This window comes from Coffea arabica, chromosome 3e, assembly GCF_036785885.1.
Source record: "Coffea arabica cultivar ET-39 chromosome 3e, Coffea Arabica ET-39 HiFi, whole genome shotgun sequence".
NCBI classification, from domain to species: domain Eukaryota; kingdom Viridiplantae; phylum Streptophyta; class Magnoliopsida; order Gentianales; family Rubiaceae; genus Coffea; species Coffea arabica.
The window spans coordinates 19093674-19108521 of NC_092315.1; the positions used below are offsets into that span (position 1 = coordinate 19093674).

The 14848-nt window shown below is 43.8% G+C and overlaps 1 protein-coding gene across 1 annotated transcript; it reads right to left on the reverse strand.

Moving 5' to 3' along the window:
* Positions 1–2520: 2520 nt before the first annotated feature.
* LOC140038433 (uncharacterized) lies at positions 2521–8145 on the reverse strand. Its single transcript, XM_072083789.1, has 3 exons — positions 6640–8145; positions 3375–6581; positions 2521–3213 (listed from the first exon to the last, which is right to left on the reverse strand). Exons 1-3 carry the CDS (start codon positions 8143–8145, stop codon positions 2521–2523), a joined length of 5406 nt encoding a protein of 1801 aa, XP_071939890.1.
* Between the last annotated feature and the right edge of the window lie 6703 nt (positions 8146–14848).

The following is a 14848-nucleotide window of genomic DNA, read 5'->3' on the forward strand; positions in this document are numbered from 1 at the left end:
CTTTGCATTGCATTTGGGTGGGGGACATTACCCTAGAGCCTCGCGTTGGTTCTCGATCCCTCCCCTCCAAACGAGCACTAGCATACATGCATACGCTTTAATTTTTCACCCCTCTTTTATTTTCTTTTAGTGGCTTGTCACGCCACTCCACCCTATTAGGATTTTAGGCGACTCACTTGGACTTGTGATCGCGACACGATGTGTGCGTAGCATGATCCGAGGGGTCACTCAATCTTCTATTTTAAGCTTTGGGTTCATAGCCTTTATCTTTTAATTGAAGATTGAGGATTTTTGATAGATTCACTCATGACATGTAGCCGTGACACGATGTGTGCGTAGCAATGTCTGGGGAATCGCTCGAGCCACCGACGAAGAACCTTGGGATTGATGACCCTTGGTTTCCAAGTCTGAAGGCTCGGGGACCTAAAACCTATTGAGTCTAGATGCATTAGTGAGCCAATACCCCATGCATCCATGATAGTTTGCCTAGGGTAGAGTTGGCCTTATCCTGAGTTAGGGACACTATTCACGAGGGGAGGGATCCAACCCCTTTTTCCTTTTTATTGCTTTATTTCTTTGTATTGATTTTATTGCTTTATCTCGTTGCTACAATGTGTTATGTGTATTTATCTGGCTGAACTAACTTTCTTGGTTTTGTCCCCATTGCATTCACAAACCCTAGCAAATAAGAGGTCTGGCATGACCTTCTTTTAGAACCTACCCTTGTAGATAGGCTATTGCACGTTTAAGAAATTTTGATATATTTCATTCATAAATTAATAATGTCATGTCATTTTAGGCTTACCCTGGCAAATAAAGGTTCCCTTAGGTCATGTTTCATTTCAAATTGCATATTTTACTGCTTTAATAAACTGGCATCACGCATAAACCATAGAAAGGGAATGCCATTTAGGGGATCCCGTGTTAGGAATAAGTCACCTTGTGTCTCGGATACTTAATCCAAGGAGACTTGCACGTTTACATTTTGTACCATCCGAAGGGGGAGTGCACGAGGTAAGGTAGGATCCGATCATTTTTTAGAGCGATCTTTGGAATATGAGCGTCTAATAATCACCTTTTGGCCATTTTATCAAAATTGGTAAAAATCCCTTGCTTAAAGGATATTAACTTGAAGAAATTCGCAAATAATTCTTCATTACTGAGACAATAAACGAATTGAGGCCAAAGTTTGATTTTAGGAGGCTCATAGACTAATGCATCTCAATAATTTTGAAATCACCAATGGCCGGACAATTCAATCAATCCATTCCGATCCATTTGACCAATTTACCTATTTTTAGGGCAATTCGGTCGATTTTGAATAAATCATCCTTTTACTCGATCGGTTTGATCAATTGATTTCATTCAATTCATTTGATTATTTTAATTCATTTTTAGGGTTATCCATTCAATTTTCAATAAATAATCAAATTTCATTCAATGAATTTGACCATTTTACCCCTTTTGACACATCATGCGTCGATCAAAATAAGCAACTCATTCGGACTTTGTCATCATTTTTTAGGACGAATGTTTCTTCTCACTCCAGATTGGTCAGATTTTTCAAATCATTTTTCATTCAATCAATTGATCGGATTCATCAGGTATGGTATAGTGCCTACCCTAGAGGATTGCATTTTCATGCTAGGCCTACCCTTGGCATAAAAAGGGTTCCCCCATAGGGCATGCATACCGATTTTATAATCTTGATTACTAACTCTGGGTATTTTTCTTTTGTTTTCCCCCTCCCTTGCATTCATAAAAATTTCATAAAACATGAAAACGTGAAATAAAGTGTGAAAACAATTCTGATCTGATAAAGTTGAAAATTACATGTATTACTTGATTCTTGGGCAGGCCCTGCAATGTGAATTTGAAAATTCATCTGAAAGCGCTCGTGCAAAACATCTAAGGGATTTCATTGCTCAAAGGAAAAGGGGATATTAAGAGAGAAAATGTGTATACATGTGCAAAGGAATTTTGTAGAATTGCTTTTAAATTTTTCAAACATTGGCAATAATGAATCTTTTGTTCAGACAATTATTTGTTTTGTATAATACTCGTGTACATTTCATTCTTTATTGAGCTCATTGGAGATTTCATGATGACTTTTAAGAAATAAGACTAAATTGAGATTTTTTCAACCTCTTGCCCAAAAACTCACAAATGTATACACCAGATTGGTGATCCGAGCTATGCAATAAAAGTGTTCAGAACTAAAAGAGGTCACTCAAAGGACCCAATACGATACATTTTTCTCTTTCACTGTACAATTGATATTTTGCCCACTTCTATTAACCCCAAAATAAAAATCAGTCATATTGATTGGTAAATTGCAAATTGGGGCAACCTCTGCTTGAAAATGTTCACTGTGTCTAATCCGGTTCAATTCTTTTTTTTTTTTTTTTTTTAGCAAAACCCCGTACACGGGGAGGGGATGCCAGCCCAAAATATTATTAGAAACGAAAGCTTACAACAAGGGGAGACGACTCCCCAATGTAAAGACTAGGCAAACATAACCTAACCCCCCTCGCTAATCCAACGAACCCCAGGCACACTCCGTGAGTCCAGGACAACCGAGGCCCGGACGATTGCCGGCAGCTCCTGGAACTGGTCATACTCCGTTACTCCTATTGTTCCCATATCCGCTAGCCTGTCTGCCGCCGAGTTGGCCTCACGGAAAACATGCGCGATAGTAGCTGAAAAACCCTCCAGAAGACCCCTAATCTTCCTCAAGCAATTACATAAAGGCCACTTAGCAAGAACCCCAGAGACAACCAACTGCACCAAGGCTTTAGAATCCACTTCTACCAGCGAAGGGCGAAGCCCCCGTTGTGAACACAACTGCAAACCAAACAGTAAAGCCAGACCTTCTGCCTCCAACACATTGTAGTCCCCGAATTCCTTGTAAAAAGCAAAAATCATTTTTTCCTGATAATCCCGGACTAGCCCCCCACCCGTGGCCCTGCCATGCTTCACACTGGCATCCGAGTTCAATTTAAGCAAACCAAAAGGCGGCTTTTCCCACATAATCGCCCTAGGGATCCTCCGCCGCGGAGGCGTAGTGACCAAACGAAGCAAGTCACAATCACCATCTCCGTTGAAGTGCGACCGACGGAACAAATTGGCCTTCCCAAGCCCCTCCAAGAAATGGTCTATCTCGCAGATGATCTTGTCACCCCCCAACGGACACCGCAGAAACGCTCCTGATTCCTGGCAGACCAAAGAAACCAGCACACTACAACTGGCATAAACGTCCGAATATGGTCCTTCGAAGGATCTGCTGCCGTCCAATACCACGCTTTAAAAACTGACGCCATGCCCAAGCAATTGGACAATCGAAAACCAAAACGGCCAGACATCCTCCGCCACACCTCGGAGGCAACCGGGCCCGTAAAGAAAACATGCAAAAGGTCTTCCTCCTCCCGATAACAGCACCCACATCTAGAGGGAGAAGACAAACCTCGCGACCGTAAGGTCACATCCAAAGGAAGAAAATTGCACATCACTCTCCAAGCGAGAAACGACATTTTCATTGGCAACACCGAAGACCATAACAGTGAGTCAACCAAGGAATACTGCCTCTTTTGTCGGAGCAACTCCCATGCCGACTTAACCGAGAAGCAACCCGTCGGTGAAGGTAGCCAAACCATCCTATCTTTCTGAGCCTGGATGACAAAACTCGGGACCCATTGGGCAAGCCGCAATTCATCCCAACCATGCAAAGTAATAAATTCGGAGACAAGGATGTGAGGATAATCAGACCGAACCACCACACTCTCCAAAGGCTCATGAAGAACCCAGCGATCTTTCCAAAAATCCACCAAACCATCCCCTAAACACCACCTAATGCTCGGCTCAACCATGGGACGTATCGCCTGAAGACGCCTCCAAATCGTCGAAGGACGCACGGGCGCCGCGTCCGCTGGATGACAACCGTTGACGTATTTGGCATGCATGAATTTTGCCCAAACTGAAGTTCCAAGCCTGAACCTCCACCACAATTTAGCGGAGAAAGCTCGCGCCATGTCCCTGAAAGAGCGGAAACCCAGGCCCCCTTCGTCAACAGGAAAGCACAAATTATCCCAGGAGGACCAATGAATGCGCCTCTCTCCGTTTTGGTCCCATAGAAAGGAATTACAAAGAACACCCAGCCTAAGGAGCACAGCCTTGGGAGGATTCAACACCTGAAGTAAATACATGGGCAACGAAGCAAGGACATGCCGTGCTAAAACGAGCTTACCCCCAAAAGATAGCAATTTCGTGCTCCAATGTTCAAGGCGACTCCTCATTTTGGAAACAATTCCATCAAACAAGATACCACAACGCCGACCTTTATATATAGGAGCCCCCAAATAAGTGAAAGGAAATGTCTGCCTGTTGAAACCCAGACCCCTATGTACCAACTGCTCCTGACCCGGAGAAGCCCATGACGGCAAGAAAAAAGAACTCTTGGTGACATTCACTCTTTGTCCTGATGCTTCTTGATAGTCCGAAAGAAAAGCCTTGAGAGCAGACAAGCACTCCTCTGAACATCTTGTGAAAATGAGCATGTCATCAGCGAAGGCCAGGTAGGGGACTACTGTCCCTGCCGAAACAAACCGCCTGTGCGGCTGACAATCCAGGAGATGATGCAGCCCACGGCCTAAAAACTCCGCAATTAACACAAAAAGGCTAGGAGAAACCGGGTCACCCTGCCTAACACCCCTTGTGGACTTAAAAAATCCAGACGGCTCTCTATTCACCAAGACCGAAAACCAATTATTAGACACCAAGCGAAAAATAATGCCTACCACATGTTCAGCAAACCCAAACTTCCGAAGCATAAACAAAAGAAAAGGCCATTCGACCCTGTCATACGCCTTTTCCATATCCAATTTTAGCATAAGATTCGGGTGCCTCAACCGCCTATCCAGATCCCCCACCAGCTCCTGCGTAAGAAGAATGTTATCCGTTATCCCCCGACCTGGCACAAAACCTGTCTGCCACGGGGATATTAAGGTAGGGAGAACCGGAGCCAACCTATCCGAGACGAGCTTGGAAATAATTTTCGAGCAGACGTTGCAAAGACTTATTGGCCGGAAATCCTTCCACTGCCCAGCTCCCGCCACCTTAGGCAATAAAATGATGGAAGTACTAGTAAAGCACCTAGGCAGCCGCATACCTTGGAAAAAGGCCTGTACCGCCTCCAATAAATCAGACTTAATAATATCCCAGCACACCTGGTAAAAACCTGCCCCAAACCCATCCGGACCCGGTGCACTATCTGCATCCAATGCAAAAACCACCCCCTTCAATTCTTCCATTCCAGGCAAGGCACCTAACATGTCATTATCTGCCGACGTTAATTGAGGGAGCGAAAACGGGAGTGCAGGAGGGAGAAAACCGTGTTGATCAGATGCGAACAAGGAGGAGAAGAACCCCACTGCTGACCGCCTAATATCATGTATATCCTCCAGCCATGCTCCAGATTGCTCTTTAATGCGGGCCACAAAATTATAACTTCGGCGTTGGCGGCAACGAGAATGGAAGTATGCCGAATTAGCATCCCCAACCTGCAACCATTTGATGCCCGACTTCTGTCTCCAGTACTCACATTCCACTGCCAAGCTCCTTGCATACGCCGCCTTTGCCTCCTCCAGTTCTGCTCTGGAAACTGAATCCCTCTCCTTGTCAAAATGTTCCTCCCTTTGTTTCATAACAGCCTCCGCCTCCTTCACTTTGTTAAAAACATTACCAAAGACCTGTACATTCCATGCCTGCAGGCTGCCTTTTACCGCCCGCAATTTATTATGGAATTTGGGCATACCCAGCCCCTCCACGGGCATCGCCCAACCCTGGCGGACCACCTCCATAAAACCTGGATGCCTCTGCCATACATTTAAAAATTTAAAAGAACTTTTCCCTTGTCTCCCATTGTTGGCAGTAATAACCAACGGAGCATGATCCGAACGCCCTCTGGACAAATGAGACACATGGGAGAGATCGTACCCCTCAGCCCATTCCCGATTCATCAAAGCCCTATCCAATCTCTGCCACACCCTACCATTCGTCCATGTAAATAACGACCCATCAAAAGGAACCTCCTCTAAAGCACAGGTGCCAATGGCAGCATTAAATTCCTCAATGTTCCGTGCATTGGCAGGAGAACCGCCCGCGCGTTCCTCCACAGTGGTAATGACATTGAAATCCCCTGCCAGTAACCAAGGCCCCCGCACGGAGCCCGCCAATTCTTCCATTGCCGCCCACAGGTCGCGTCGCCCCACCCTTGAGCACCGTGCATATACAGCCGAAAGCTGAATCGAGCACGCAGACGGAAAAGAAATGCCCATATGAAGGAGCTGCTCGGCCATCTCCCTGAAGCACAATGACAACTCATCGTACCAAAAAACCCATATCTTATTATTCAATGCTACCGACGCTTTGTCGAAACCTAGAAACCGGCGAACCACCTCTAGCTGCGGTGTATCCGACAATGGTTCTAGAAGAACTAGAATCCGTATTCTATTAGCTTTGCAAATCTTATGTAGATATCTGAGTGAGTCCTTGCGAGAAGCCCCACGAATGTTCCACACAACAATCTTAATGGGATTTAACATGAGACCGCAACGAATAAGGATTTTGAGATAAGATATGAACCTGGTTGGACGATGCTTTAGCCGAACGACCTCCCTTGTGCCTAGCCCCAAGGTGACCTTTACCCGCGGCTTCTTGCTGCTGCTCCACTTGCGCCGCAGCACCCTGCACCCCAGCAGGCGACAACCGTTGATGCAACACCCGATGAAACTCCTTAAGATGAGCCCATTGTGCCACTTCACCCGGTAAATCCCCGTCCGAGTACTGTCTTCTGTGTTTCGGCCTTGTTGTTGGAGCATGAGTCTCAGACCTGGACGGGATGCGCTCAAAATCCTGGAACTCCGTGTCTGCAAGAGCTTGCAAAACAGCAAAAGCATTGGAGGATGGCGCACACCCGGCCTCCTGCCGACAAACCACCCTTTCGCAATCATCATTCCGCGAAACTAAAAAATGGGGAGAAGCATCCTCCATCGCATTCATATCCGTCAAAGCCAAAGAGGCTACACCAGCAAGCCCACCCTCCGCTACCGAGTCTCCACCAAACTCCACACCACCACGGAGTTCCTCTAAAATTGTGTGATCACCAGCGGCCGCCTCCATGCTGTCTAACCCCGGGTCACGATGCTCCTCCGCGGGAGAAAGCGCCACCTGACCCATATCAGCCTTAGGTACCTCCAGATCATGGGAACCCACCCCAGGTTCCATAACCGGAATACCCGGGCATGCCTGCGCAGACGCCTGACCAGTGGTTACCTTAGGTCTGTAAACCGCCATTGCCTTGTCACCCTTCTTGCCTAGAGATTTGGAAGGCATAAGATCTGGGTTTTTCCTAAAACACTCCCCAACTTCATGACCAAAACGAGTGCAAAAACCACAAAATTTCGGCCAGCTCTCATACTCCACCGACTGCCAGAAACCCTCTTGATCCTCTCCAATCCAAATACGGTGGGGAGGAGACACCGAAACATCCATCTCAACGAGCACCCTTGCCACGGACGGGCGCTTAAGCGCTAAAGTCGCAGAATCAATCTTTAGAAACCTTCCCAGGAAACCCGCCAGTTTGGCAATGTACAGCTTGTTAAACAAAGGCAAAGGAAGCGACGGCAAGGACACCCACACAGGGGTGAACGTAGAATCCTGATGAGCTTTGAAGTCCAGCGTCCACTTTGAAACCAGCATCTGCGCGCCCTTTACGACCCAGGAGCGGCGCAAGAAAAGTCTTGTAAAATCCTCCTCAGACGACGGCCTGATGAGGACGTGATTAAGATCGAGAAGGCCAACATCACACTCCCCCTTCAGACCTAGCGATACAAAGAAATGCCTAATGACTTCCATAGGCGGGCGGCGAAAAGGAAACCTGCCAACTAACGCATTCTGAAACGGAGTAGAGAGAAGCTGCAACTCCTTCTGGGATAGCTGCAAACCAGGTTCCCCTCTATGCGTTGAGGAACACCCCAGATCCGGAATAGTCGACTCCAACCGGCAGGGGCCAGCGAGCACGTCTGCGAAGGACCTGGAGGAGGCCGCGGCACCCCCTGCAGCCGGCGGCGGCCACGGAGGACCCTCCATACATCCGGGAGAAACCCTAGCGAAAGTTACCAAAAAAGGAAACCAGACTAGAGAGAAAACTGACGATAGTAAAACGTTACACTTTAATATGTAATATCATTTAATCCGGTTCAATTCACATCTAAGTGAAAGCAAAAATGTGCATTATTCTTATTTGTTCGAAAAATTTGGAATGATACTTCAAGCATTCATTTCTCTATCTATACACATTTTATCATTTGCTCTCCCATTTGAGCCTTTGAAAGAATAATTTCGTTTCAAATAAGAGCCCTAATGATCACTACCCTATATTGGAAAATTTTTAAATGTCAAAAAGGGGAATGGATTTTCAATGACCATTTCGTTACTTTGGTTGTCACGAGGTGTAAGAATGATGCTTTGGCCGTCGTTTCTACAACCTAAACACTGATCATCCCTTGCATCCTCATTTGAGCTAAAATTGGTGGTTCTTTTCAAAGCACTTACGATCGTACCCCACATTGGGGAATTTTGAAAAGAAAAAAGAAAAAGGGGAAAGGGAACCGCGAATTGGGGAAATTTGATTCTACCTGGGTTTCAATTTTGAAAAGAAAAGAAAAGAGGGAAAAGGAAGAGTTTTGTCCGCGTGGATCGCCTATGTTTCACAAATATGGATGAACAAGGGTCTTCTTCAGTCAATTAATTCAGATACATGCAAGAAATTTCGTGTTAATGAAAGTTTCCTTTCGGAGTTATTGTAAGGGACGGAATAAAAGTCAGGCCCTCTTCTTTTCCAATCAAACATTCTATCCCTAGTTATCCCTTTTGAGCCTTCAGAACAAATTATTTCGTTTGGCAACCCCTGAGAATCGCAAGCCCCATACTGGGGCAAGTTTGAGTTGGAAAAGAAAAGTTTCAAGAAGTGAAAAGTGGTAATGCAACAAAATCAAAAGCAAAAGAAGAAAAGAGAACCTCAGTTCAAAATAAATTGGGGCAAATTTTGTGAAAGTTTCAAAGAATGGCAAAAGGCCGAAAAGTCAAAAGAAGAAAGAAAATGAAAGTGAAAAGCCTCAATTGAGTATAATCTGGGGCAAATTCTGATTTAACCCTAAAATAGGGTTGGCGCAACAATGCGATCTCAGATTCTTCAAACCACTCTTGAAATCTGCCTTCAAGCCTTAACTTTTCTAAGCACCCCACCTGACCCCATTACAAAAGCCGAAAGTCCTGACTTCTGTTCTTTGCAATGACCCTGTCAAGAAAATTTCTGATGCCGGAAAATTTTAGCTGTATTTCTGAATTGCCTGGGTATGGGGTTGACGCTACTCACCATGTGAAAACCCACCAAGTTGAGGGAAAAGAAAAGGGAGCAAAAGCAAAGCAAGAAAAGTAAATGTAAAAAACTCGACTCTGAAATCCCTGGTGAATGATGAGAAGAATACAAACAAATTCTGAGATCTTTGAGTTCAAAATAGGGGCAATTTTGGGAAAAATGCGATCTTCGGTGAAATGTCCTTGAAAGTTTTATCCTTTAACTATCGTTTCAAGCCACATTACAAGCTCATAAAGTCCATCGTTGACTTATTCCTTCATGACAACCCAAAGTGAGGATTATGCTCATAAGAAAATCCATCAATCACTCATGATCATAAGGGTATAACCAGTTTTCACATGTTTAGCTATCGTTTCCGTCCATATTGTTGCAAGCCTGTAAAGCTTATATGTGGACTACGTTTTCTTAAGAAATAAGGGTGACAAATTATTTGCTTTCACTAAGATGTGATTACATACAGTTTGGGCACAAGAATAAGACAAATCTTGACCTCCCATTTCCTTTAGCCACCTCAAAATCAGAAATAACGTCCACTTGATTGGTTCTGCAAATGGTGACCCGTTACCCTAAGCACCAATGCCAAGGTGAGGAAGAAATCTTCTGTAATTTGGTATTACTTCAAGAAATTCATCATGAAATTTTCTTTTTGGAAACATAGTTTCTTACAGTGTTCAAATAAATGGAAAGTCATCCAAAAAAGTTTTTGCAATTAAATGGCCCATACTGGGGTAAATTTTTGTTATGAGAATTCGTGAGAATAAGCCCACACGGGGACAAATATTTTTGTAGTCCAATTGAGGATTCCGTCCAAGAATCAAATAATGCATTTTTCAGATCAATCACGCTGTTTCTTTTCATGAAATTCAAGTGCATGTCATACTTTGGTAAGCCCCTGTGCAGGTATCCATGGCTGAAATCGACGAAGGAGCGTAATCAAAATCTTACGAATCAAGGCTTCAAGGAGGAGCAATCATGTCGTAATGCAAATCAATTGATCGGTTGCGCAATAATTGGTGGAAACTGGGGCAAATTATTTTTTTGAAAAGATTCTCAAAAAAAATCAAACTTGAATCTAATTTCTTGTTCCATGACAAATTTCAATTTGATCTCAGCGCCCGCCGCGCACCCTTCCATTCCCCATTCTTAACAACCACATTGAATTCACTGACTTCAACCACCGTTAGCATCGAGTCTATCTCACTAACGTGTGCGTTTTCATTCCACCACCATTAGCATCGAGTCTATCTCACTAACGTGTACGTTTTCATTCCACCACCGTTAGCATCGAGTCTATCTCACTAACGTGTGCGTTTCATTCCACCACCGTTAGATCGAGTCTATCTCACTAACGTGTGCGTTTTTATCTCACCACCGTTAGCATCGAGTCTACCTCACTAACGTGTGCGTTTTATTCTACCACCGTTACCATCGAGTCTATCTCACTAACGTGTGCGTTCTCATTCCACCACCGTTAGCATCGAGTCTATCTCACTAGCGTGTGTGTTTTATTCTACCTCGGCAGAACTGGGTTCTATCCCGCCAACCTCGGCAGAACTGGGTTCTATCCCGCTGACCGCTTATATCACGTTGGAACTGGGTCTTATCCCGCCAACCTCGGCAGAACTGGGTTCTATCCCGCTGACCGCTTATATCATGTTGGAACTGGGTTTTATCCCGCCAACCTCGGCAGAATTGGGTTCAATCCCGCTGACCGCTTATATCACGTTGGAACTGGGTCTTATCCCGCCAACCTCAGCAGAACTGGGTTCTATCCCGCTGACCGCTTATACCACGTTGGGCCTGGATTTTGTGCCGCCAACATCACAAAAATCACATTGGAACTGGGTTTTATCCCGCCAACTTCGGCAGAACTGGGTTCTATCCCGCTGACCGCTTATATCATGTTGGAACTGGGTTTTATCCCGCCAACCTCGGCAGGCTCGGGTTTAATCCCACTGACCAATTCATCACACTGGGGCAAATTTTTGGATAATTTTTCAAGCAAGCCTTATACAGTTTCTTCATGCGTACCCGCATTTCTTTTATCGCCACTAGCCGTGGGTCAGTCCCACTAGTGTGCATTTCATTTTCATCGCCACTAGCCGTTGGTCAGTCCCACTAGTGTGCATTTCATTTCCATTGCCACTAGCCGTGGGTCAGTCCCACTAGTGCGCGTTTCTATTGGAGAAAAACTGTAAGTTTGATCTATTGGAGAGATCTCGCTTGGCCTACTCGAATAGTAGCGCCTTTTATAAATGTTCGGGCCCGGTGCGGTGTATGGTGGATGGACCTGTGAAGTACGTGGAGATCTACGGATTTAAAATACCGACCCGGTTGACGGAGTGTCATCGTGGGAAGGTATTCGATCGAGGCTGGTGAAGCAAGTTGAAATTAGCTCTTGAGAGCTACCATATCCTTAAATTGTTTCTGGTTATTTTTACTTGCTTGAAATGTTAATTACCTAAACGTTATGATTTTACTTACTGATTATTACTGTTACTTGGGTTACGTGCCTGCATCGTATTTCTTGACCTCACTGAGTATTGGCTCACCCCATTAGTTTGTTTTCCTTAATAGGAACCGGAATGAAAGTAGTAAGGAACCGCCGACTTGAGTCAATTTTGTATTAGGGTTTTGATTGTAATTGATTAGACGATCTTGGAAGTTTGTATATTTTGGAAAAAGTGGCTGTCTCTTGAATTGTGGTGTAAGATCGGATATTTATATATATATGGGAACGACTTCACTTTCTTACTTTGTCTCATCGTATTAGTTATCATTGTAATAAGCTTGAATGAGAATTGTACCGACTCCTGGCGAGAGTTGGGCAGGCGTCCCGCCGATACCCTTTGGTTCGCCTTGGGGAGAAGTGGGGGTGTCACAAAAACTTAACGAAATCTGCAAATATGAGCTAAAAGTTCACAGCTCAACTCTGTGGCGCCCCCACATCTCCCTAAGGCGAACCAAAGGGTATCCGCGGGACGCCTGCCTAGCTCTCGCCAGGACTCAAGCAATTCCATTCCTCTTAAAACCAAACCGAACATTTCGAAGAGAGTAACATGAGTACAAATAATGCGGAAGCGTTCAACTTAACAAGTCACTTAACATGTAACCAGTACATCGGGTAATCATAATACGACTTAAATTCTAATTACACGTCAGGGCCCAAATTTTACATTTCAATTCCAAAAGTACAATCCAAACCAGGGCCTAGCCAAAATATAGAAGAAATCCTAAACAAAAGTACAACGAAGGGTTTCTCCATACTTCTCCGAGATTCGGTCCTATTAAGGAAAACAAAACTATGGGGTGAGCTAAACGCTCGTGAGGCCAAGAACACACATTCAAGCACATTGTTCAAATAGCAATCCCAAATTTATTAAATAAAACCGTGATATTTCAATAATCAACCATTCGAGCAGGAAAAGTAATCAGAAACAATTCAAGGATATAGTAGTTCTCAGGAGCTAAGTTCCACTCGCTCTGCCGATGTCATTCGTATACCTTCCCGCGATGACCCTCCGTCAACCGGGTCAGTATTTCCATTTCCGTAGATCACCACTTACTTCCCTCCGTCCACCGTACACCTCCAGGGCCCACAAGTCATTTATAAGGCGATACTCCACGAGTATGCCAAGCAAGACCTCTCATTAGGTCGAGCTTATATATCTCATGGCTCGCCCAGGTTCCGGACCAAGCCCATTGTCGGCTCGAGTCCAAGGTCGGCCTATGAGTTTGGGCGTCCCCCATTCATTTGAAAGTCGAGGAGATTCACTCCAACGACGTATGTAGTTATAACATACCATTGCATTTCATTCATTCACTCAATACATTTCATTCATTCATTTGAAATTAGAACGAGTGTGATAAAGTACACACCCGCCCTTATTTTTAAAATCTCCAACAATTACCACAAATAAGCAAGTATCAAGGATTCACACACTTGACACTCACCGAGCAATTCAATAAGAATTATTTTCTGGAAGTTCAAGTGTCCACTGTAAGATCCTCTTGAAGGTCTCCTTGTGCGCCTGGCAATTAATAGTGGATAATCACTCAAATATCCCAATTATCAAGGAAGATTGTACACTAGTACAATCTAAAGAATATTTCACAAAATGAACCTCAATTACTCGTAAATCGAGGTTCAACTTGCATTTTATTAAGTACAATATTATTTGAGTTTTTATCATGAAAATCGAGGGCAAAACGTTTGAATAATACTAAGAGAATTAAGAGTTTTGGAAAAACTCCTTTGCCTTGAAAATTGAAAATTTTCAGTTTTATTATAAATCTTTGAAAATTCGTATCTCTCTCGATATAAGTCCAAAATTGGAGAACTTTATACCGTTGGAAACCTTTTGGAAATTTTTAAAAGTTCTTAGAAGACACTTTTCCATGAATCTAAGTGAAAAGTACTCAAAAATGAGCTTGAAATCACTGTTCCAGAATGTTCAGGATTGAGCTAAGGTTGGTTTTTTCGCTAATTTTGGAAATTTGGCAGAATTCACTCGTTGCAAGCTAGCCCTTGAAATTTATAACTCAATTAGAGGTGTAAGTAAGGTTTAGGGCAGAACAAGCGGATTGAGAATTGGAGTTTCGAGCACCGAGATACGGTAGCTCGAAGTTGGGAAAATTCAAGTCTGGTGAACAATTTCCAGATTTGAGTTTCCAAAAATTGGAACCTTAGCTAAGTGTCAAAAAGAACTTGGATTGGTTTAAAATTTTGCAGTATGTTACTCCTATATGAAAGGTATCTCTCTATCAAATTTCAGGGAAAAATACCTTCGGAAAGATAGTTAATTAATCATCCAAAGTTCAGGAAAATTTCCAAGGCAACCTGTCTTTTGACTTCATTTCCCAATTCAAATCGTTTAATCAAGAAAGCTATCCAACCATGGTTCATTTTTGAAATAAAGGTCTAAGATACATTCATGATACCTTTGGTAGGTGTTTAGCATCAAGAACTTCAATTAATAAGATCACTCCCAGGTTTTGTCCCAAACCAGTCCAAGTATTACGGTTTTTCCAAAACAGGGCAGTCCTCTTGTTTTGGTCACAACTCAGTCAAACTTTAACTCATAATCGAGCATGATTTATGTCATTGAAAAATACATTCATAGGGCTATAATATCACAGAAGAAATCATTTCAAAATTTGGCACCCAACTAGTTCAAAATCGGGCATCAATTTGCTGCCTTATCACTTCATTCCAGTTGAACAGAGCAACAGGACAGCGATCTTAAAACGTTTGGTTCGGCTCACTCACAAAGAATCAGAAGGTGCATTTTATCTCAAATTAAAGCCTGAAATGTCTAGTTTCCAACGCCACCAACGGCACGTGATTTCGACATCCGGGGACGGAGTTATGGCCGAAACACCACCGCTGGTCAAAGCCATACGTGAACAGTT